Genomic DNA, 24765 nt, shown 5'->3' with positions numbered 1-24765 from the left:
CACGTTTTCCCAAACTATAGGGCGACATATAATTTCGTTATCATATCACGGGTTTTAAAATCTGATAAGCCAATCAAAGCCTGTATTTGGATTTTTACTAGTGTAATGAGTATTACACTACAGGACATCGTTGCAGAGATTTAAAAATTCCTATGATTTCATCGAAAGTGAACTGCAGTAAACATTCTTACACATGTCTAATTTAAACAGTAAAAACACTTATAAAGCATAACCGGTCATTTTCTGTTTCTTACTGCATACTATGCACAGTTTACAATACAGTCACACTTCCTTATGAACTTTCCGTGACCTGGAACTAGTATTACTAACTGTTGACGTCATCAGCCCAGATCCAAAAAAATGGCAGAGTCGGAAGAGGAGGTGGACGTTTTGGTTCAGAGAGTTGTTAAAGATATAAACAACGCGTTCAAAAAAAATCCAAATATGTAAGTATATCTCCAAATAGCGGAAGATAAAAAGATAACAAATATATGCAGAAAGTAGCGACTGGCAGTCACTGTAAGCATGTTTGCGAAAACTGGAATGCACAATGACTTCAAAATGTTATATAGAATGTATTAAAAGAAAGTTTGGCTACTTTTACAATTTTTGTAATCATTTTCATTTGTGTAATATTGAACTTTATTCATGCTCAGTTCAAAAGATGTCGAACTGGAGGTTACGGTAGATTTTTATTTTGAGACTGTAGGAGCTTCACACATTTGAGAAAAGAGGTTGCAGTGTCCCAGGAGCTTAAAGCATTTAATAATTGAGTTACTAAATTTAGGTACCCAGAATTTTCTAATGCGGTTAATGACCGAGTTCGTTTTAAGATTATTGTTAGGAGTTCGATAATGTGAGCCGGTATTTAGATATTTGTGTTTTGTTAATGCATACGGGACAATATACGGTGACATATTTTGTGTGCACGTTTTGTACGGCGGTACGCTTTTAATATAATTCTGCCGGGCAATGTCAGATTTTTTATTGAAGTCCGCCGTGCACCTGTGCGTGTAAACCAATCTGGCTAAATACCCAGCTGTGTGACTTGAATAAATTCGACAACACCGAGAGCTTGCAGTGAGCGTCGTAGTGGCGAGGTCTCGGTTGTTTCTGTTTATTTTCAAGAGCAAGCTTCACCTCACGATTGAAAAATACTTGTTTAATACATTTTTCTCCTCCGTCCTTACGTCGCTACAGCAGTTGCCCCAGTCGCTGTGGGTGGTACTGCGTGCATTTGAATTGTTTTTGACTGCTGCGTCCATTCTTGTCGTTAAGCTATTCTGAAAACTACAGGAATGAAACTGAACGGCAGAAAGTTATTTAATGACATCGTCTCCTGAAGAAGCATGCGAGCCGACTTTAATAATAACTACCTCGGTGACATTCTTGTTTATGGGTCGCTTAAAGTATAAAACTATACTATATCAGGATAAAACACTAATCAAGACTGAATGAACTTGTGACAGTGTTGTAATTGACTTTTAACACACTACACTCTATTCCGTGAAAATTAATCTTGTATTAATATACGTTGTTAGTATATAATAAGGTATCATCAATTTCCCTACGGGATTAATAAAGTATTATCTATCTATAATCATGTAAAAAAACTGAAATACTAAAATGTAGTTCCATATTTCCGTTGAATAATATTTAAGATTTGAAATGCTTCTTCTTCAATGCTTTTGATTTTAGATTGCGAGCTTTTTTCATAAATAAACTCCTATTTTGACCCCAGTCTATAGTATCGACTTGCATGTGATGGGGGGGCAGAAAGAAAATGAGATGAGATTGATGGTAAAGCATTTATGCCCACCAGTGCCAAAATGTTCTGTTCTATCAAACCAAGTCGGGTGTAAACGTGCCTGTTCTAAAACAATGATGAATTTTAGCAATCTGTTGTAATTAGGCTCGCACACTGAGTTATAAGCAGTTCAGTGTTTTTATCCTTGGGTATCGTAAACCTGCTGGGACACAGTCCTGGAGACTTGCGCTGGAAGTGATTGAGATGGATTGTAATTGTAACAGACAAGTTTGAATTTAAGCATGGCTTGATATAATTGAATGGAAGGAAGTTTTTTTTATGCCATTTCTTGTTAAACGTATGTGTGCAGACTTTTTAAGAATACCTCTATGATGTTTAATTTATATATGAAGCTTGCATTAAAATCCCTTCAGTACAGTTTTGACAGCATCTCAGAAACAATGTAGTATTTTCACTGATTGCAATGAACCAACTGCTTAGCAGAATGAGTTAAGGTAAGTTCTGTTAAGGTACTTCTCTATGTTCCTATTACAAGTATATCACAGCACAATATTTTTTGGACAATTGCAACTGGGTCTGACTGTACAGTTATATACGGTATATTAAGTAGTTCAAGTAAGTAGCTGCGTCAACATGCATAGGTTGCAAAAGAACAGGTAAAGGTTTATTCCATGCTGTAAGGAAAAGAAAAGAGACATTGTTTATATCGTATATTATGTATAATCAGTTATACATATATAAAGTATCTAAAAATATTTTTTATCCCGGTCGTGCCACCATTACTTCTACTGGAGAGATTTTTTTTCTGCTCATTTTGTATTTTCACTTCATGATTTCTCTTATAATACAGGAAATGGTCTGTTGACATTTACAGTAAGTGCACACTGCTGTTTGTGAGCTCAAACCCCAAAATGTATACAGTTGTTTCACATTTTTAGCCAGAGTAAACATACATCTGTGTGTCCTGTGGTCTTGTAGAGTGAAGTTGGGTGTCGATTTTGTGAGAGAGTAAGATTTTGAAAGTTGAAGGGTTAAAAGATTAGGCTACTGCGCAGATATCTAATCATATTAGAAAATCCCATTTCCTTTCTGTAACTGATAGTTACAAACAGGATATAAAAAATGTAAAAGTCAAAATAATATTGTTGCATTGCAGTATATATTTTTTAAAGGACATGCTGTTTCATCACAGTTCATGTGATGTAGTATTATTATTATTATTATTATTATTATTATTATTATTATTATTGACCTTTATTTTTTTCAGTGATGAGATTGGCTTAATCCCTTGTCCTGAGGCCAGGTACAACAGAAGCCCCATAGTTCTGGTGGAGAATAAGCTGGGTGTAGAAAGCTGGTGCGTCAAGTTTCTGTTGCCATATGTCCACAATAAACTGCTGCTCTACAGACAGAGAAAACAATGGATGGACAGAGACGGTAAGCAATTTCTTTATTAAGAATAAATTCACCTGTGGTCACTTTTCCACATCCTAATCTGCGCACATGTAGCACCGCTATGGTGACTGTAAACTGTTAAATCTGTGATGTACATTCCTATTGTATCATCTAGACGAGAATACCTTTTAAACCAGCACATAATTACATTCTATATGTACGTCTTTTTGCATAAGCACAGCTGACTGGAGGTTAAGTTGGCGTTACAAACTCTGTAAGATTGTTAGACACATTTTAGCCTAATTCCCAATGTGCTTGGAAACAAGGGGTGAGTGGACCTTTGTAATGAACAGTGGAACACGTGCTGCTAGACTCTACCCCATCCTCCAGTGTAATCGGAAATGACCAAGTTTCTTCTAAGCAGTGCATGTGCTTTGGGGGGGGGGGACACATTCAACTGTTCTGAAAACGCTGATTAAACCTGTCACATACGGCGATGGGCATGACTCCTGATTAATATTTTAGACTGTGAGCAAAGTCATTCACTCCGCCAGTATTGCACATTGACCAAGGGAGAGGATTCTCTGTATGTCAGAAAGGCTGTGAGTACCAACAGTAACGGACAAGGGGACTGCAGGAATACTGCCTGAGAATGTTAATGTGCTTCTACTAGCATGGAGGAGATGGATGCCCTCAGAAAGAAGGAGCTAATAAAGACGCCACACAAAAGGCGGACTGTCTGCCAGTGCCAGCCTTAGTATTGATCCATCGTGGGTCAGATCATTCTTGGATACTGCTTACCTCCCTGAGCTTCCTACCTGGGATTGCAGCCAGTAATTGGTTATGCATTGTAACACACAATCTGTCTTCAAGCTGGCTTTGCCAGGTTTACAGTTTTAGTCCTGGTAAATCACATTCTTGGTCTGTTTGGCTTTCAGTGCAATGGCAAAGAGTAAGAGTTCTTTCTGTGGTACAGTATACATCTGTAATGTAATGACCATGTTCAGTAAGTAGTACAGTAAGTCATTTTTGTTGTCTCTTTAATTGTTTCTCAGTCTTGTCCTAGTGCTCACTTTGTTCCACAGAGTTATCATTGTTCTTTAATTCACTGTTTTGTGTAGTTGTGTTTCAAGACACTGGATGTTTGGTATACAGATCACTGTTTGGAATTATCATTTATTTTCATCCCATAAAAGTAGGAAGTAATGACTTCTGCTAAATTCTATTTACACACCTGTATAAATATGCATACATATTATTCCCTCTGGGGATAATTTAATGCTTCTTGGTGTTTATTGTGGGGATAATATTTTTTACAGAAGGTCTAAAATTGCTGACAAGGACAAAGCTTCCTATTTCATTCGTGTTCTAATTTAGCATATACTGTTATAGATGTATTATTGCATCTACTCAGAAATTAGAAAAAGAAACCAGAATAATTTCCTCTCACTTACATACTGGGAGAGATGAAATGTTAGTTGCCTTGGTAGTAATGATGATGCTTGTACACACATAGGTGTATTACAGATGTGTAGTAATAACCTGGATAGTGTATGGTGTTCCCATATCCTGAAATGTTGAAGAAGGTAATTTGAATTGAAATTGAAAATTTCACAGAAAAGAAAAAGTGATAAGTTCTACAATCATAAAATGCCTGGAAGCTTTACTTTTTTTTCTAAGCTATTTTTGGAAGTTTATTTTAAATTCATTGTATGTCTTTCATGTCTTGGTACTGGAACTCCTTTGTCATCACCATGCCTGTAATTATTTTTATTATGAAGTGCTGTAGAAAAACAGACTTCAGAGGGTCAGAGCTGTTCAAACAGTATATATTTGGCAGGTAGCTATCTATTCTGTTCACAGATATAAAAGTACTAAATTTATCAGATAGATAAATAGATTTGGAGGTTTTCTTATACTTTTCACAAAATAACTTGCATATAGAAGTAATAGTTTCAGTATTTATTAATGATCTTGCTTCATATTAGCTATTTAATTCATGGGCTTAGGAGTGTTAATGAAGCAGCACTGCCTCACTTAATCAAACTGTACTAGATAAATTATGTATACCAAAGACATTATTCTGTTTATTCTAAAATAGTCAAACAACTAAGGTTTAAGGTTTCTCAAAAATGTTAAGACTTATTTTAACATTGATAGACTATTGTGTTTGTGCTGGATTTGAATAAGGATAAAAGTAGTTTCATGACCAATAATAGGCTTACAGAGAAGTTTATAAAGTAAAGGAACAAACTCTTATTTCAAGAAATACAGTAAGTTGTACTGAGGGAGACACACTTAAGTCACACTTTAAAAAAAAAAATTGTTACCTGAACACTACTCAGGTTGGCTGTCTCTTAGAAAGCTGTTGTAGAAATGAATTTTATCCCTTTTTACAATGAATGTACAAGAAATAAGATGACACTGGTAGTTTCTTTTTTCTCGAACCATTCATACAGCTCAAAACTGGGGTGTTTTTGGGTTACTGTCAGTGTAAATATTTAACACAGTTGAATGTAACCTCAAGCTCTTGCATTTTCATGTGAACTGCTGTTTGCCAGGTTTAAATGGAAATCCCTGTGTAATATAAGCAACCTGCAGTAAAGGACTTTGTGTTTCCTTAGTTTTTTTTGTCTCATCTGTTCCTCTTCGATTTCTGCTTATAACTTTGCAGTTTGGTGTGGTGGATGCTTGCATTGCATTTTGTAGATATGTGTAATGTACTCCAGCTCTAAATAAAACAGATTAATTTAATGGTGCAAAAACCCATATGATCAATACAACAGTTAGGCACCATGTGACCTATTATAGCAAAATTTCACGCAGTCTGTGCTGCCTTACAACCAGAAAGAGCCACAGGTTCCTTAAGTGGGAGCGTCAATCAGGAACCATGTCCACATTATACAAAAAAAAATACAGCTTTATTACAACAGTTCATCCAATATAGAAAGAATGGTTGAGCAGTGGAGGCACAGCGAACACCAATGTCACTCCTTGCTACTTGCTCTAGTAGTATTGCCAACACTTGTCTTCTATACTGTGATCACTGTAGATAAATGATCTAACCCAAGTGATACCAGTTCACACACAATCTTAATATCACACATCTTGGTAAATATTATAGAGCACTACAATCTTTACAGCTGTGAACAATCTGAAGGCATCTGTCTTATCCGTGAAATGACATCTTATGAGTAACATAAGTGGCAATTATGTAATAATAGGGTCTGTCATGGCTGAGCCACTATCTTCCCACCCTCTACAAACAACATGTTCACACCCAAAAAGAGTAATCATATAACCCTGTGGACGCCGACTCTATCCCTGGCCCAAGCTAGTAAGGACTGGTACATGCCCGCATGCCACCGATAGGGTGTAAATCCAGCTATACAGTGATTATGCTGCGCCCACAAACCATTAGCTACACCCCACTAGCCCATTAATCCAATTCCAGACGAAACTCATCCTACAACAATTAACGTTATTCCTGAAACAAATGTGTCCACCACGTCCACATGCTGGCGTGAGAGTAAAATCCTAAACTACAGCCCTCTTGCTATCCCTGACTAGCAAGGCTGGAGCTCTCCCTCAAACAGGGCCTGACTGTCCACTCAGAATCACTACTGGGCAGCCACACACCTGAACTAAATTAACACTGCAAGAAAATGCATTAAGCTCCTTTACATATAGTTAACTATCTCTTATAACTGTGATCTGAGTAATATGTCATAAAGCACAATTGTTCCTGGCTACTGTTTTTATCCTGCACTCTGATCTGAATTATCATTGTTAATAAATGGACTACTGTCCATGACTGTCATTATATTACACGCAGCTGTGTATTTAGGAAATATGTTTAGTGTACGCCCACACTGTAGAGATTAAATGCATTATCTACTATATCCTAACTGAAACAAGACTGTGACTTTTCTATTTCATTTTGACAAAAATGTATTAGAACTTCAGTATCGATCTAGTGAGATCTGCTGGCCTCTTCCAAGACTTCAGTCATGCTTTTGAGTATGCAAAGTTAATGCTGAAACAGCAGAATTAAATTCATGGTCCAGCCTGCAAATGGGATATCAGCATATGTTAGTGCTACTAGTCAGAAAAGTTGATCCTTTCCATTAACTGGGCAAGACTCTGTTTTTCCACTTCTCCTGCCTAAAACAGTTTGTGTAGTGGTTACCAGTAGATGGCTTGGGGCCTGTTGTGCTTTATGGCCTAAAAATACTGTCACAGATAGCTCATGCAGTGTGTAAAGTGGGTATTGTTTAACATTTTTAATGCCATAGTAATGTGATAAAAATGTATGACTTACAGCTTGTATGTTCTATAAAATACAGAGCATTTAAATTATTTTTTATGACATTATTATTAAAAAGGAAACTGGTGATCCATAGGGATTTCAGCCAAGTTCTATAACCTCGATTTCCATTCTTTCCTAAGAAAAAGCCTTTAATTTTAATATGATGATAGCTTCTACTTGTTTGTGTGATTTGATATCAAAATATGTAGTATAGTCTGAATGAAGTTTACATTATTATTATTGGTTTAGAAAGCAAGTATGCTACCCTGAATAGCTGTTGGGGAAGATGGTTGTGGTCCTCCCAAGATCATTTGATGTTTCTCTAAGTTAAATGAAAAGCATTCATAGCTAGCTTTGCAAAGCTGTTTGTTAAAAGCTGCATCACTTTATCTTTGTGTAAAGCATACTACTTAAGCAGATGGGATAAAAATGAGAATCCATTTGGACAATCTCCAGCATTTATGATCCACTGTGACAGGTGTCTAATTGAGAACTTTGCTCTTAATACTCTGAACATCTGTCATAATTCCTGTAGCCTTTGTCTGTCACTTGATATTTCTCTCTTGCAGCTCTGATAGATATCACTTGCACACTGCTGCTGTTGAATCCAGACTTCACCACTGCCTGGAATGTCAGGTATGGCACACTGAGTAGCACAGTATGCTAGTGCTTGTTTCACTGTGCACATCCTGCATCTTTTTTTCACTCCCTCATCGTCTGTCGGCTTAGAACAAATTGATTTCTCACCCTCTTTCACTCCCCCCAATTAAGGACAGCAAAGGATTTTTATATTTATAAAGGAGGCTCGTGATAATGCTAAAAATGGCTTTTTCATGGTAAAATAATGAATAAGGGGTTGGTTTCTTAGGTACAGCTTTTTGTACTTATGAACAGTATTACAGTATACATTTTGAAATCCCCTCATTACTGAGAGGAGTGATTGGGCACAGAAAGTTTTAACATGTTGAATGTCAAAGTAAACAACCTGTTGAAAATATACAGTGAAAGACACGGAAAGAAGCTAAAATGACCTGCTCACCAAAAAACAGTGCCCTTGTGCTGTACGTTTGTTGGAATCTGGATTAATTACACTGTCCCTTGCAGTCTTTGGTGTTGACAGCCAACAGTTTCAAACCTAGTGAGATGCTTCAATAAAACACAGTGCAATACTCAGGGCCTGATGGTATCTTGTGCTCAAGGAAGTGAGAGATTCAGGAACCCTTTATGCAACTCTTCTAACTTAATACTGGGATAGTCCTCAGTGACTGGAGAATCCCAGCGTACAGTAGTACCCATCTATATAAAGAGTGAGAGAACTGAACAATGCCATTATAGACCAATAAGTCTGACTTTTGTCGATGGAAACAACTATAAAACTGAGGATTTACTAGATACAGTATATCACTAATATATGAGAATCACCAATATGGAATTAATTACCTAAGAAAGTCATTTTAGTTATTTGAACATCAACAAGAGTATCGGATGCAGGGCACGCAATGTGGTGTATTGAGATTTTCAGAAGGCTTTTTATAAAGTTTCCCATAAAAGTTTTTAATTCTCAAATTGCAAGCAGTAGGCATTTGGAGAAAGGTGAGTGTTTGGATTTAGTTGGTCAGTAAATCACAACCAGAGGGTACACGTGAATACACAAATTATATTGGTTACCATGTTCTAGAAAAGATGTTGCTGCTCTGAAATTCATCCAGCGAAGAGCAGCCAAATTCCTATCGGGTGATAAAGGGAATGTCCTACAGTAACAGGTTGAAGGAACTGAACCCTTTTCCGTGTTTACTAGAAAAGAACAGGATGGGAAAATGCATTTAAAACTGTGTAAAACCTATTTACCCAAAATGTTGTGGGAATGTGGGATAGGCTACCCAGCAATGTTATTGAGGCCAACAGCCTGGTTTCTTTCTCAAAGTGCCTGGGTATGATCCCTGGATCAATCACCTACTAGCAAATTGGCTAGAATGGCCGAATGGCCTCTCCTCATTTGTAACTGTTCTGATGTTATCAATGACAGACCACAATTTGGTAAAAGTTTGATGGTCTGTGCCGGAGTGTCTGGTATCTGTAGAACTACACTTGTGGTGATTGGTGATAAACCGACTGCAAAATGCGAAGGTTTTGTTGTGAGGTGAAGTTTGACATTTATACCTTGGGTACTTGTACAAAAGTCTTGAATCTCTTTGAGCATCTGTGGAGTGAGCTGAGATGACATGAGGCACGTAGACATGCAGTAAACACTTGCATGCTCATCCAGGCTCAAACAGAGAATTGGGACAGAGTTGCACAAGATAGCATGCTTTGCAGATGTGTTATTTCCAGTAGTGATGACGCATGCTAAAAACCTGTGACTTTAAACCTATTGGTGCTAAAACGTTAGGCCCACATAACAAATTTACCTGTCTCTGACACTGTTAGTTTTAGCTTACATGTGATTTTTAATTACATGTGATGTTTACTATGGCATTGAGTCTTTATAAAGACATACATATGCAGAGGAAATATCTGCATTACATGTGATGTGTAGTGAGACATTGAGTCTTTATAAAGAAGTATACACATGCAGAGGAAATTTCAAGGTAGTGAATATCTGACAAACAATGTTACAAATGTAGCATTATTAAAATTATATGTAGAGGTTCCTTTGCTGCTTTCAAATTGTGCATTGTGGTTGCTATAGTGTAGCTTGTTCATTCATTGCTTTAAGGAATCCATTACAAATACATTTGAATGCATTATGTTAAAAATGATACACTATATTTAATAATTTTTTAAAATGTTTGAATCTTGAAAAGAGTTCAATTTATTTTGTTTTCAAGGAAAGAACTCATACAGTGTGGGACATTAAATCCAGAAAAAGATTTGTATTTGGGTAAACTTGCACTGACGAAGTTTCCTAAAAGCCCTGAAACATGGATTCACAGGTATGTCAATCATTACACATATGAATCTTGGAAGGACAATTTAAACCATTGCATGGACAGTGATGTGTTTCTGATTGTTTCTTTTTCAAATTGTCTAAATTGTGCTTTGTAATCAATTATGCATTATAAAAATGTACATGTGCCATATGTAGAAAGAAAGGTTTTGCCAAATACTTGGAGATGGTCATATGGATACATCTCAGCAGAACTCGTAGTTTCATATTCCGAAGTTGTTTTGAATAACTTAATTGTGGAGATGAGCATTGACAGTTTGTAGCAGCTCATGTTTCATTACTGGCTCTGATCCCTGACCCTGATCTATAACCGTAGCGAACAGGTTGTCAGTGCACAGGGCCCTCCCTTCTGCTTCTCGACGCATCCTGTAATGCTGCATGATTCCAAGACAGTGTGAAATCAAGAGGGGAGATCAAGAAGGAAATTGCTACTTCTCTCTGTAAACCTTCACTGCCACTGCTGCAGGTGGGATGAATGATGCAGAGATCACGGATTTGAATGTGAGCCAACATCTATTTTCAAAAATGAAAACAAAACAGAAACATATAATACTGCAGTAATACCAGTGCACTGGAATGAAGGACGATTCCTTTAGGCTTTAAAAATAAGGCTGAACAGCGGCTTGTCTCACGCTAGACATGTAGATTGGCAGTCTTTGACAGCAATGGTGCTGAAACAGCAGGGCTGAACTGATTTCACTTGGCTTTCCAACACCCAGACCTGAGCCGGGGAAATGTGAAACAGTACACAAGAACATGGGATTGCAAATTAAACAAGGTTTTCACTCGCATATGAACGTCAAGCTTTGTCTGAACAGTGTCCATGAAGATTTAAATACGAATTCGCTGAAGGCTCACAGAGGGAGATTGTGACACTTCAGAAGTTAAGCTTCGGGTGCAGCTGTTGCTGTTTTCCTTGTTGATAATCTTATAGAATTTGTATATTAGCGTATATAATCTGTCACTGATTTCCTCTTGACCACTACACAAGGACACTCTGCTTAGCGACTGTCCTATTCGTGAATGTTTTCTCAGTTCCTTTATTCATTACTCATTATGTATTCTAAGAAAAATATCACGAACATCGTATAGCCCACACCTCCATGTTACCAGTGGTGATTGTCATTGCTTTTCTTTCTCTAAGACGTATACTCAGTTATGATAGATCGGTTCTTTTTATGCAGTTGGCACTGAATTGTTTCAAAAGCAGTGTTCTAGTAGAATAATGACCTTTGTTAAACTTGTTTTTAATGCACTCTATTTTCATCTACATTTTTAATTTTAAGTCATTTCAATTGACTGTAGCACAGACGAAAGCATGAGAGTTTGCAAACCTTGTATGACAGAAATGATAACCTGCTTTGATTTCTTTGAATGCTGCCATGCTCTCTGTCCTTCTTTTGGAAATGTAATACTTGATTCCTTCAGATATTGTGTAATTTTGGGATAAACACTGTAGAGAAAGCCTTGACCAAGTTATTGTAGTCCTTTTGGCCAGCTCAGGTCTGTATGTGTAAAATTAATTATGGTTTCTTGAAGCCGTTTGTTTCTCTTCTCCTGCTGTAGCATTTTTTTTTGTTTGGTAGCAAGTTTTTCTTTTTTACTCTTACCATGTACTAAATGGTAACTAAATAGACAGCGGACATCCTATTTGAATTGAGAAATGGAAATGCTTTTCACAGAAAGGAGAAAAATGCTAACAGCTGATAGTGTTTTAATATGCTGTATATGGATGAATTAGAACCTGCCATTTAAAAGGGGGCTTCTGGGTGACTGAGGTCACTAACAGGCTGTGATGGGGATTCTCCAGGTACAGTGGGATTCATCAGTGTTTCTCAGTGACCCCGCGACCCCTATGGCTTCTTGGGGCTTGCAGACAGGGGGTGCCGTTGGCGAGGGACACACCTCTTTTAATTGGCGCCAAACCTCTGATGCACATTTGTGTTGCCTGTGATGTATTAACCGATGAGTGGCTCAAAGAATGGGGGTTGGAGTCTGCCTACACTTCTTCATGCTTCCCTGTCTGCTGAGAAGTGTTTTTTTAACTTGTGTGACCCTAGGCTGTTTAGATTCAGAAAGCTTCTTTCAGAAGTAGAACATAAGTTTCTTAATGAACAAACAATTTTGCCTTTCCTCATTTTACTATAGCTCACTCAAACAAATACCCGCTTTAAGAACATTTAAAGCTTTTAGCAAATTGTTGCCTATTCATTTTGATATTAGAAATCCACTTACTACATCAGTAAATCCTTCAAGTTTCACTTTTATACAGAAGACTTATTAAAGGCTTAACAAAGCCTTAGCAGATTTATTGTCTGCTTTCATAATACAAAGCAAACATTTTTTTGGAGGAAGCTCCCTTTCTTTAAAGATAATTAAGTTTACATGTGGTTAACTCCCATATAGCACAAAATGAAAGACATTAATGCACAAAAAGCATCAGCACGGATTTGTTTTGAAAAAATGTGTTTGTGCAGCCATCGCTAATTAGGATAGACACAAGATTCCTTAATGCACTGTTTTAAATCACACTAAAAAGGTTTTTCAGTATTGCTTCTTAGAACATACAGTATATAATATTCTGCATTCCTGGCATCATTGACTTGAATTTCTAGTCTTTGCCAAAAGGTTCTGCAACGTTGTTTGTCAAAATGTTCGGCAACGTTGAAGAAAATTCTGAGATATTGTCTGTACTCTTTCATTTCATTATCATCTGTAGCAAGACTACTTTTAAGTCTTCAGATGTCTGTAAGACTTCAAGGCTCTGTCCTCCCTTATAACCAATCAGCTGATCATAAGCGAGTAGCCAAGACATTTTTCCTTCCTCTGAAACGAAAACGATTCTCAGGAAATCCATTCGCAAGACCTTTAGTGGAGCCAGCGGCGATGGCGAAGTGAGGTGACGGCCAAGGGTCTTGTAGGAGAGGGGTGCATGGTCAAGTGCCGCTCCTGTCCGGTGGTCTGAAGCGCTTGTGTCGTGGCAGGAGGTGGGTGCTACAGCGGGTGCTGGAGGAGTGCTGCCCCCGCGGGACGGGGGACAAGGAGCAGGGCGGTCCGGACAGCCAGGCCCGGGCCGACAGGCTGCAGAGGGTCCTCCAGGAGGAGATGAAAGTGTGCTCCGAGGCCGGTGGCAGGTACCCCAGCAACTACAACGCCTGGTCACATCGTATCTGGGTACTGCAGAACCTGGCAAAGGGAAACGTCAAGGTAATTGCTCTGTATGCAGAAGTGTTTCTTCGACATCCCTCGTCTAATTTTGATCCACCTTGTGCAGTCTGTCTGTGCAGTGTTTTCTTCCCATAGCTTGCTGCCAAGAATGTCAAGCAATGCTCCAATAATAAAATTGTGTCATTTTCAGATGCGCGGTAGAGATTTTTCATACTCTAGATGTCATGAGCAATCTGATTTGTAAACGTTCAAAATGCATTCAAGATTGTGTGTCCCTTAAGTTGTTCAGTCCAGCCATCCCTGCACTCATTGTGGTGAGGGTCACAACAGCTGAGCACTTAGAATTGTGTTCTTGTCATCAGATTGTAGCTTGAAATGCATGAACCGCTTTTTAACTATTACGATGTAGTATTTAATATTTTTGGTACAGAATTAAAAGCCTTCAGTAAATCAAGTTAAAAAAATCGTAATTCCACAGTATATCTGTGTATTTCTTAGTTTAATTGTTATTAGGTTATTTTATGTTCTAAATATATTCAGTGAGTGCTTTGCCTGTGTGATGAAACTAACTAATCCATCAGAAACTTTCCCCTTGAATGTCAATTGAAGCAAAGACTTAATTTTGGCTGGAGAAAGTATTTCCTGTGAAAGGCAAATTGACATCTAGACGAAATGCTCAGTGGGTATTCCATCTTATTGATCTCTTGGAAAGACTAAAATGTTACTTGACCACAATTTGTTTTAAAAAATAATTCACCTCCCTTACTGGGAGTATCAATAAAACATCAGTACTTATCAGAAGATAGTATAATATATTTTAAACTGCTGTATAGTTGTTAGGAATGTTACCACCTTTTATCCTGTTCTTACAAGCTAAGCAGAACTGGGCTTGGTCACTGATGGGAGAACTCTAAGGAAAATTAGGTCATGTTGTAAGTGGTGTTGGTGGACCAGTAGGTTTTCCTCTCTGTCTTGCTATGATGACCCAGTAGGGGTCTGAACCCTTTGGGCTTGCGCTGTCTAGCCTACCTTAATCCCCTAGTTCTCCTCATCTGCTGTGTAGTGGGAGTGGGGCTGAGGCCACATAACAAATCCCACATTTTGTGTAGCTTGGTGCCGCACTTTAGCAGTGGATGGAGCAGGTCTTTCTAAACGTGAAATGCTGTGTTAAAAAATGTGCTATTCAACTAAACAGCAATAATATAAATATATTTTTAGTATCCATAAATTAACTGGTTTCTATTGTTTTCGTTAAATGTATTGCTTTTTATTATGCATTATGTGGGTCATTTAAATTACAAAATACATCTTCAGGTTTGTGTGGTAATACAACAATGTACAGCATTTATTTAAGCTTCTGTTCTAAGTAGACTTTGAAATATCACTTAATACCCACATACATGCTTATACTATGGATTTCAAATAAAAAAAAACATAACATCTGTAATGGTTTAAAATAAGGAGTTCACCCTCATGTAGAATTCATGAAGATAGTGTCATTTCCATTGACAGCATCATTCTGCAGAAGAAATCTGTTACCTGTTACCATTTAGATGCTAAATTTAATAGAATATGAGTAAGTCATTTGGTGTGTTTTTGAGGGAAGGAGGCATGTATATTACAAGGATTCACTTAAAACCCAAAGTCAAGTGCATCATTGCTTGGGGAGGCACATTAAATTATGGCCATGTTCATATTTTATACGAAGAGTTCAGGCATAGTGACAAGGAATATAGTATTTTTTTTTCTAAAGCCAGTGGAGCTGAAATGGATCACAGGGATCAGTGCACCAGAGGCCATAAATGCTTTTTCTCTTCTGTTTTTTAACAACATCTCTTGAATTAATAGCCACCAGCCATCTCTAATAAAGCCTTTTAGGCTTATTGAATCCCAAAAGATAAAATTAAGACTAGTGAGGCACTTTGTGTTATTCCTTGTTTTGCTTCTAAATTCCCTAAAGTTGTGTTCTATAAAATGTGTATGATCTTTAACCTTCTCCGGAGAGTAGTATCCTTTAAAACAGCATCAGTTTTTGAGATTACCATGTGCCATCACAGACATCCATTGTCTTCTTAAACAGCATCATTAGGAGTAGTGTTTCTTTTATTTCACCAGTTACCTCAGTTACCAGTACGTTATTTGAACCATTTCTAGAGATTTTTAGAATTGAAGGCTTCCATTTGGGATTACACTGTATGCTCAGTTGCTGCCCCAGTTTAATGTCCTTTCAGTTTCTTTTAGTGTTAGCTTGGAAATGGATTGTCCTGTCATTTACAAAATGTAATTAGCTGAATAGCAACTGCCTTATCACATCTAATATTAAGAAGATTTAAGTTGTGCATTTAGAAAAAGAAAAGTCATGTTTATATCATGTGTACTGCGACAGTAATTAAGGCGAATGTCAATGTGTCGAATGTGTTTATGTATAGTACTAAACCACTACATTGATTTAATTTGAAAAAGAAGAATAGTATTCCACTCAGACCACAGAGACACAGGTTTGTAAAGAGCAGAAGTTAAATGTGAATGCAGCATTTCCAGTATTTATCAAGGTAGTCCAACAGAGCTGCATGAGAATCTCTAGCCTTCGTTATAACTCTGTCTCTCACTTTCTAAGGTAGTGGGGAGTCAAAGAAGAAAAGAGAAACTGCAGTGAGCTGGGAGGGATGCTGATTCAATTGAAGTGCCTTGTTTCTGTCCTACAGATCCTCCACGATGAGCTGTCCTCTGTGAAGTACTGGGTGTCTATGCACGTGTCAGACCACAGTGGATTCCACTATCGGCAGTTCCTCCTCAAGTCTCTGCTGGGAGACGCCAACTGTTTTTTAGACAAAGTGGCGCCTGGGTTGCCGTGCTCCCCTGATGAACACTGTGCTCATCTGTCTAAAGGAGAGGGGACATCAGCAGAGATCCAGAGGACAACAGTGCTGGACCTGTTTGATGAAGAAATGGAGCTCTGCACTGATCTAATCGAATCCTACCCTGGCCATGAAACACTGTGGAGTCACAGGTGAGCAGGTATCCTGTTAGTGTAGTGATCCTCATTATGCAGGCATAAAAATTAGTATTTGAATGTTCTTTTTATCTCTTTTGTACTCTGTTGTTTTAAAATTGCTGTTTCTCATAGTCAGTTTTTAGTATTAAGGACTACAGTAAACCTAGTAAGATACCTGCTGACAGCCCTCACATACTAAGGTGCAGTTGAGTGATGTATTGTTCTATACTTGAGTAATATCTAATGAGCCATGGTTTACCTGGTGTTATGGGTCATCTTTAATAATCAGTTGGGTAGCTGCGTCAGCATGCGTAGGCTGCAAAGGAACAAGTAATAGGTTTATTCCATGCTGAAAAAAAGAAGAAAGAGAACACAACATTTCGGCCGTGGAGCCTTCTTCAGGTGTTATAATCTTTAATTATCAGTTTGTAAACTCTCCATAAGTGATGGGGGAGGCTGGTATAATGTAGTGGGTAAACTGTTGGACTCATAACTGACAGGTTATGGGTTCGAGTGCACACAGCAGACACTGTGATTCTGGTAGGGACTTCACTGATTTCTACAGTTAAGTAGTAGAGAAATTCTGGTTTAAAATCCCACCCACAGATGGTCATTCCTGACTCAATCAATTTACTAAATTGAATTAAAACCTGCTTGTGTTCCTGGTCTTTCCAAACCAGTGGTTTGAGGGTGACCTGCTGGACCAGTTTGGCTATGTGATTTTTTATTTGAATTTTCCCTTCTCATTACCCCAACCCCCCGCTCTCTTTTTTAAATCAAAACGCTGTCATTTGTTTTGATGAAGATGTAAGGTTGGCTGTTGGCAACAGTTCTTCACAAGCAAGCGCAATTGTTTTAAAACAAAAGAGTCATTTTCACTGTTTCTTTTATCCTTCTGTGACAGACGTCACGTTTTCTTCCTCTGGCATCACTGGAGCAAAGAGCACTGTCCCAGCAGTGGGAAGATCTCGCTCCTTCACAGCAGCGAGGGCACGACGGGCAGCCCCCAGCGCGACGCGACAGGGGGCAGAACCACGCAGGCCATGGATGTGGATGCGGTGCTGGATGCTGGCAAGCAGGGCTACACCCAGGAGACTAAACGCCTGAAAAGGGGCCCGTTGCAGGACTGTGGTGACCTGCTGTCTGAACACAGGTTCATTGTGAAGATCCTCAAAGGCTGCAGGAACACAGAGCAGAGCAGGTTTGCCAATGCCTACAAGAAATGGCTCGATTCTGTTATAGGTCAGTAATTACAGGACAGGGTTGGAAGGCGATAATTCCCCTTCAGAATGAAAATCCATGCCAGGTTTTATTCAAAGTTGCTTCTGGCTTAGTTCAGGATGCCCGAATACCTCAGGTCTCGTGATTCTCAAAAAAACAAAACTTATTCCACGGAACTGACTGTTTTGTATAAAAAAAAAACTAAATATTTATTTCCAAATCCAGGACTGCTTCTTTCATTTTGTTCTCGAAAGTCTTCCAGAAAAACAAGGAACTTGTTTTCTTTTTTCAGTAGGTGAGAAATTGTTGGATATATAATAATATTCTACACACTGTGTCCTCTCTTGCTGTCCTACCAGGACATTTTTACAAGTCCTTTGGTCAAATATTTTCCTGTGTTTGAAGAAATAAGTTAATTTATGCTATTTCTCTAGAAGTAGAGGCCTTGAAACTTCTAAGATTTCAGTCTTCAATGCCATGTAATTACAGTCAAAAACAGATAAAGGTTTGGAAACAAAATACTCAACTGGAATTCCTTGACAATGAAGACGGACTTTTGCAGGTTTGCATTAAGGTATTAAGTACTGTACCCCTTTCTAGCAGTGTCTGAACAAGACTACTCAAAAATGGGATTACATTTAATAAAAATTAAGAAAACTTTGTTTTTGTATTTGTTTTCTCTGTTACTATTTCCTAGCTTGTATATGCTTTTTTTTACACAGCTGCAGAGTCGTAGCCATCTTTATAAGCCACTCCAGTTAGACCACTAAGAAAGTTTTCAAAAGGTTATAAAATGTTTGAAATTCAGCTTGAGGATGAGCTGTATGTACTATTCAGAAGCCTGTGAATTTTTTTAGTTTTTGATGGCTTAAAATGCTTAATGCTTAAAAATGATAAACCGTTAATTTACCAAGCTACACTTTGAAGGATTTAAAGGATGTTGCCCAATACAAATCATAGTGAATTCTAAGTGCATATAAGGTACTGCTAATCTGTATCTTTATCGTTATGTTTGACATAATGATGTCTGACAATGATAGGTCAAATATTTTCATTTAATGTAATTCTGTAGCTAAGGCAGTAGCTGAGGGTGATATTAGTAAAACCTAGAAATAAGAGAACCTTAACATAAGCACAATGAGTTTTGTATTAGTCCTTTGAGTTTTTAACATATATTTTAAATGCATGGTTTTCCATTTGAAGGGGAATTCTGGAGTCTTAAATATTTTCCTTAGCCAAGCTGTACGTCATTGATATTCTTATTTTATTTAACTTACCTATTTATTTAACTGTTAACAACAGCGTGTCCTCAAACACTGGTGTTCCTTAAAGCATTTAAACTGTTTCTTGTTTATTATGTCTACTAATGTCAAGTTAAGTGTACCACAGTTTCAGGAAAGAAGTCTTAATGTATTTGAAACAGAGAAGTGGGATAAAATGGGAAATGTGACATGGTCTCAATCATATTATTTTGTCTCCATGGTATTTCAACAGATTTTAATAGAAAGGTGGTCAAATATTGAAGGCAGAAGCCCTTTTGATGTGGTTGATTTAGGCACACAGTACTGAAATGTGGTTGTGGTCCAGATCTTACAAGTCAAATCAAATATTTTTTGACATTTTAGTATAAATACAATATACAAACTGGTGGGTTGGGTTAGTGTGTGTTACAGCAGCCATAACAATACAAAATGTCTCATTTAGTAATTGTTTAAATCTTTAGACCACATTTACCTCAGGTCTGCAACTGCAAGTTTAAACTTGAGTAGTGATCAGGAGTTAGGTGAATATTGTTTAAAAACACTACTTTGTATGTTTTAAAAATAACTAATTCACTTTATAAAGATTTTTTTAACTCAAATTCAGATTATTTCACAGAGATGATGCACAGATGTAGCTCAAAGTTTTTTGTGTTCCAATATGTACAGTTACCTAAAACATTGATGCTGCAAATATCTTTGATGTTGAGATTTAACTGTTTCAACCATGTCTGAATACTTTAGGTACAGATATTTCTGCTGAATATAAAAGGTATATATATGAACTGTTACATTAACCACATGTTTTGAGAACTGGGATGTGAGTGTTTCATAAATGAGTCTTCCTATTCATTTAATTTGTTTTCTAAAGATTATCTTTCATTGTCATTTTGTTCAGCTCGCACTGCCTGTATTATACTATCAACCTGAGCTTGTTCTGCTATTAGTGCTTTGCAAAGCCTGACCTTTAACTTTAATACATTTAGTAAGTCTGTGAAGATGAACAAAGTACAGCACATTTAACTAAGCATCATGGCTACTATTTGCTAGACATGCTGAGCTATAAAATGTATGCCTGCTACAAACAAGATATCTAGATAAACTATACTTTGTAGCACTCTTTATGCATCTCCCATTACCTTCAATAATTAATTTCAGGGTCTTTTCACATTCTGTTGTGTTAAGATGTTGAAAGTTATCACTTTAACATACAATGAAGAAAACATGTTTTGAGCTAAATCTTGTCAAAGAAGACAGTGGTGTTCTACTAAAATTGTATTATAATAAATTTGTGATGTGATGGTTAACTTTGCACATTAGCACTGCAAAGCTTAAATAGCTTAATAAGGTATTGATAACTAATTCTCTGGAGAAACAAAGCAGATGTTCATACAGTATGTAGCAGTACTGTTGTTATGGTTTTAAATACAGTAGGCTCCATTAAAGAGATGAATCCAAGGTTATTTCTTAGAAGTAAGAGTTGAATTACTTTTTGCATTTCTTTAGTGCTTTAAGCACCTCAGATATAGGACGGACAACATACCGTACAAACACTACGTCCACCACTGAAGTGTCCCCTTGCAAAACACAAGAGGTAGAGCAGGGTGAAATCACTTAACACTTTGAATTAAGGGAGAAATTCAAGGGCCCATAGTATCAATGCTGAAGATGGAATTTTATCAGGACACTAGGTTTGAACACTCCTACCCCTACAGCGCCATGTAGCAAGGACCAACTTTTGGTATCTCCTATAGTACGTGCTGTTGTCATTATACTGGGGCATTGCAAAATGCATTAGGGTTGTTGAAGTTGGTGGTGCTGACCAGACCCAGGTGCGCTGGGAGACTGAAGGAAAGACAAAGATTTAATGAAATCAATTTTTTGTTCAGTCTGGGACTTTTTATCTAAACATTAAAGTTGGATAATTTATCCTACCCAGTTTCTTAATGCTGAGACTGTAAAGGGAGGAACGGAGAGGGAGATGCGCTCCAGTTTTTTTCAGACGTAATCCATATGTTGCCGAATGTGTTTTTAGTACAGCATCTTCTGGACGTGGAGCAGTGTTCTGATGTTTGTAGCAAGCAGCTTATTGAACCAGGGAGACACATTTAGAGCTGTGCAGTGCCCACAGCACATGTGATTTATACTTACATGGTATTGTAAGTGTAGTGGATGCAAATAAGGCCAGCAGGGGCTTCCTTCGAGAAGCAAAGTAGAATTGTGTTTACAGTTTTTCTGAATTATGCTAATATTTTTTCTTGGAACTTTTTCAACTCTGTATTGGTTTTGGCAGGTTAGATAACTATAGCAACAATATGTTGTCTAGTTTTAGCATGGACCTTTAAGATGTATTAACATCTAAATTGTAACACTAAACAAATTAAAGTTTTCCCATTACAGATTTTCATACTGTACATGGTGTGTATTAAGATAAAACCGCATGCTGCCAGTCTGTATTTGGTAGGTATTCTTAATTTACCAACACCTCACATTGATGATTTTGTTGAAGCTTCCTGTCATCTTTTATAAAAGGAGTATTAAGGTATAATTATTCTGATACAATTTAATTGTCATAATGTTGCTTGCGTGTAATTGTTATTCATGAAAGTCATGCCCCCATTCAATCGTAGTAAATGTAATATTTTATCTTCATTAAAATGAAAATAAAATTGCATTATTCCAGGTGTTATGTGACATGTAGGCATTTTAAGATGTTCTATTTGTTTTAATAAGTGCATTGTTTTCAACATATCCCCCTACACAGGTGTTGAAGTTAATCCTTATGTAGGTTAACGCTTGTCGTTTAAAACCAAGTTTACATGTCAATCTGCATGTCAAATGAACTTTTATTTTTTTTAATGCATTAGTCATTCAATAATGGATATCATAAGTAAGACAAAACAAAAAAGCAGGAATACATTTGGAGATTAAATGGGTGTCCATTATTACTGAATGTCTGTTAAATCACAAAAGGTTTTCAACCAGAAAACACTTGTGTAAGAAAAAATGTGTATACTATATGCTTTTTGGATCTTCTGACTTATTTTCTTTCCCACAAACTTATATTGGATGAAACAGTTAGAAAATGCATGGACTTACAGTACTTATTTTCTTAACAATTGCAATCAATGCAATCCATGACAATTGTTCTTGTGCCTTTTTTATTATAAATATACAAGCTCTTTAATTCATGTCATAAGTATGCTATATACAATTTGCTGAAGCATATGGGGAAAAAAAATCATAAGAAATCAACCTAACCTTATAGGGCACCTTTGATTTTCCTGAATTTTAAACCTATATAGTTTTCTTTGTTTTATTATTTGTGCATTTCACCATTATTGTGGGCAAAGTTCAGCATTTCTGGTTTTACAGAAAAATTCCCTTTTAGAAGATATTGTCCATGAAATCCAGTCTGTGGGGTCTGAGGTAATGTTGAATCCAACATTGTTATAGGTATAATATTTCAAGTCACTTAATTGTAGCACTTCAGCATACATTGTAAGAATAACGTTAGCCGATGACAAAAGTCATTTTGTGAAGTTGAAATGGGAAGTTTTTAATTGGGGTTATGTAGTGCCAGAAATACTTGAACTACACTATGTAGAATACTTGAGAACTTTTTGTGGCACTTCACAGATGGTGTGTGCGTCTTAAAAAGGAGTATGAAACAACTAAAATGGCCTTAATTCACTTATTTCCTTCCAGTATGTTTTGAAACTTACAAAAACACCAGTGGTGATTTTTAGAAGAGTGATTATTTTTGGGGAGGCGTCCACTTCATAGAACATGAAATATTTTAAAACTCCCCTTTTTAAAAAATGTGTGTATTTTTGAATAATATCTGTTTCCAAAATACAGGAAAACCATGTTGCTGACAAATTATCCTACTGTATTAATCTGTAGTAATCATATCAGTTAGGTTGTGAATAGACAGAACATGGTGATATGTTCATAAAGTATATGTGGATTAGAATTCTATGCAGAATACTACTTTTATGAAGGTTCAAAAAGCACTTACAAATGTGTAAGTGTTGTGTACTTTGTTTATAGACTAACAGCATTATATTGTCTTTTATTATTTAGATATATTCTACAGATGGAAGTTCTTCTCTTCTCTAATTTTGTATTTTATAGAGTGTTAAATTAAAGATCTGTGTTCACCTTTATAGATGTCAAATACCAGCTGCTTAACAAGTGAAATAAAGTTTTCCTTGAATTTGATTTGCATAGTTATTTTTGTGGTCCTTTATTGGGTCACTCAGCGAAAGCCTGAAATTTGTTATTGAAAAGCGCACACAATAACAGTAATAAGACTGGTTTCTCGAAGGGTTTTCTTTAAGCTTGTTCATTTGTGACTTGTTTGCTCTTGCTACTTAATGCAGAAAAAAAAACTTTGGACATGTTTCCTTATATCTAATCTGCTATGAATATCTGCTCTAAAGTTATCAAAGTGTATATGTAAAGGTATATTTTGAAGTCCTTCTATGCTTAACAATTTTGCAGCAATTCTGAAGCTGTGTGATCTTCAGTTCTTAAAATGATCCAGTATTGTATTCATTTAATTGTATGAGCCCTTCTGTTTCATGTGTTGCTATGAAAGTGGACACATCTGTCATGGGGGAATAAAGCTTAAAAGATGAGAAGGAGGTTTGGCAGAGAGAGGCATGTTAAGCGACAGAGTGACTCCTTGTGTTTATAGAGCTCTTCATAGCAGAGGATCCCAGAGAGGATGAAGGAGAGGACCCTGCTGGACTAATGCACCAGCAGCCCCACTGCTCCGCGTATCAGGTACTGAAGTGAGACCTTGCTTCACCGCTTGAATTGAGAGGGAACTTTGCTCAAAGTGCCAGATTGTGCAAACCCAGGATCCCATTTAGCCAGGCCACCAACTGTAAGTGAATGCCAGTACTCAGTTTAATGTGCTATTGGAAGGATGGCATCCTCTACTTCACAGTGTCTCCTGTCCCCATTTGGAAACTGTGAACAAGAGAGAGGAGTGTCAAAATGGTATTAAAGAGAACTAAAAGGTAAACTGAACAGTTCGTGTCACAGATTTTGAAGATCTGATACTTTAGCTTTAAATGATCCTTGTATGTCAGGAGTGACTTGAATTCAGAACACTAGGCTGGGTAATCCTTTTCTATGAGACCGGGAAGAGAGCCAGATGAGGTGCTAATCACATATTTGCTACCTTTCCCGTCAATTAAATCTTTTGTTGAGTTCTTGGTATATTTAAATTTTGGAATGCGTGTATTTCTAAATCTACAAATGCTGTGTGGTGTGATGGGCCTGGTTATATACACTAGTTTCATATTCAATCATTAAGTTTCAACATGCATAGGTCCCTGAGAAAATGTCTCTTCACAGAAGCATACACACTTAATTGGATGGTATCTAGGCTGAATAGCAGACGTATGATTAAGCTCTTGACTCCATAAAAACCTGTTTCCATTCAGTGCCATTCTTAAAAAGAAAACACAACCGCCTGCCGTAGGAATTTAAACCTATCTGATTAGAAAATGATTATTTACGGTATTTAAGGTTTACGATAATCCTTCACAATGGCAGCTCTTTAATTATGCTTCCTGAACACCATCCTTTTTTCTACACTATAAGTCTAAGCAGTCAGTTTTTTTTTGTTCTCGGTGTTTTTCTAAGATTATTGCTCTCCCAGGAAAGTAAAATACTTTCCATCTCATT

At 37.1% G+C, this 24765-nt stretch overlaps 1 protein-coding gene across 2 annotated transcripts; it reads left to right on the top strand.

Moving 5' to 3' along the window:
• Positions 1-326: 326 nt before the first annotated feature.
• Positions 327-19253, top strand: ptar1 (protein prenyltransferase alpha subunit repeat containing 1). 2 transcript variants are annotated; one of them, XM_006626871.3, is made up of 7 exons: positions 328-446; positions 3036-3205; positions 8042-8108; positions 10301-10405; positions 13404-13626; positions 16293-16597; positions 17487-19253. In XM_006626871.3, exons 1-7 carry the CDS (start codon positions 361-363, stop codon positions 17830-17832), a joined length of 1302 nt encoding a protein of 433 aa, XP_006626934.1. In that variant the 5' UTR covers positions 328-360; the 3' UTR covers positions 17833-19253. The 2 variants fall into 2 exon arrangements, with proteins under 2 accessions (XP_015223696.1, XP_006626934.1); XM_015368210.2 differs by lacking the exon at positions 10301-10405 and having other exon boundaries at positions 327-446.
• Positions 19254-24765: the final 5512 nt, after the last annotated feature.

Source organism: Lepisosteus oculatus, chromosome 3 (genome assembly GCF_040954835.1).
Source record: "Lepisosteus oculatus isolate fLepOcu1 chromosome 3, fLepOcu1.hap2, whole genome shotgun sequence".
Taxonomy (NCBI): Eukaryota; Metazoa; Chordata; class Actinopteri; order Semionotiformes; family Lepisosteidae; genus Lepisosteus; species Lepisosteus oculatus.
This window is presented reverse-complemented; position numbering and strand designations above follow the sequence as displayed.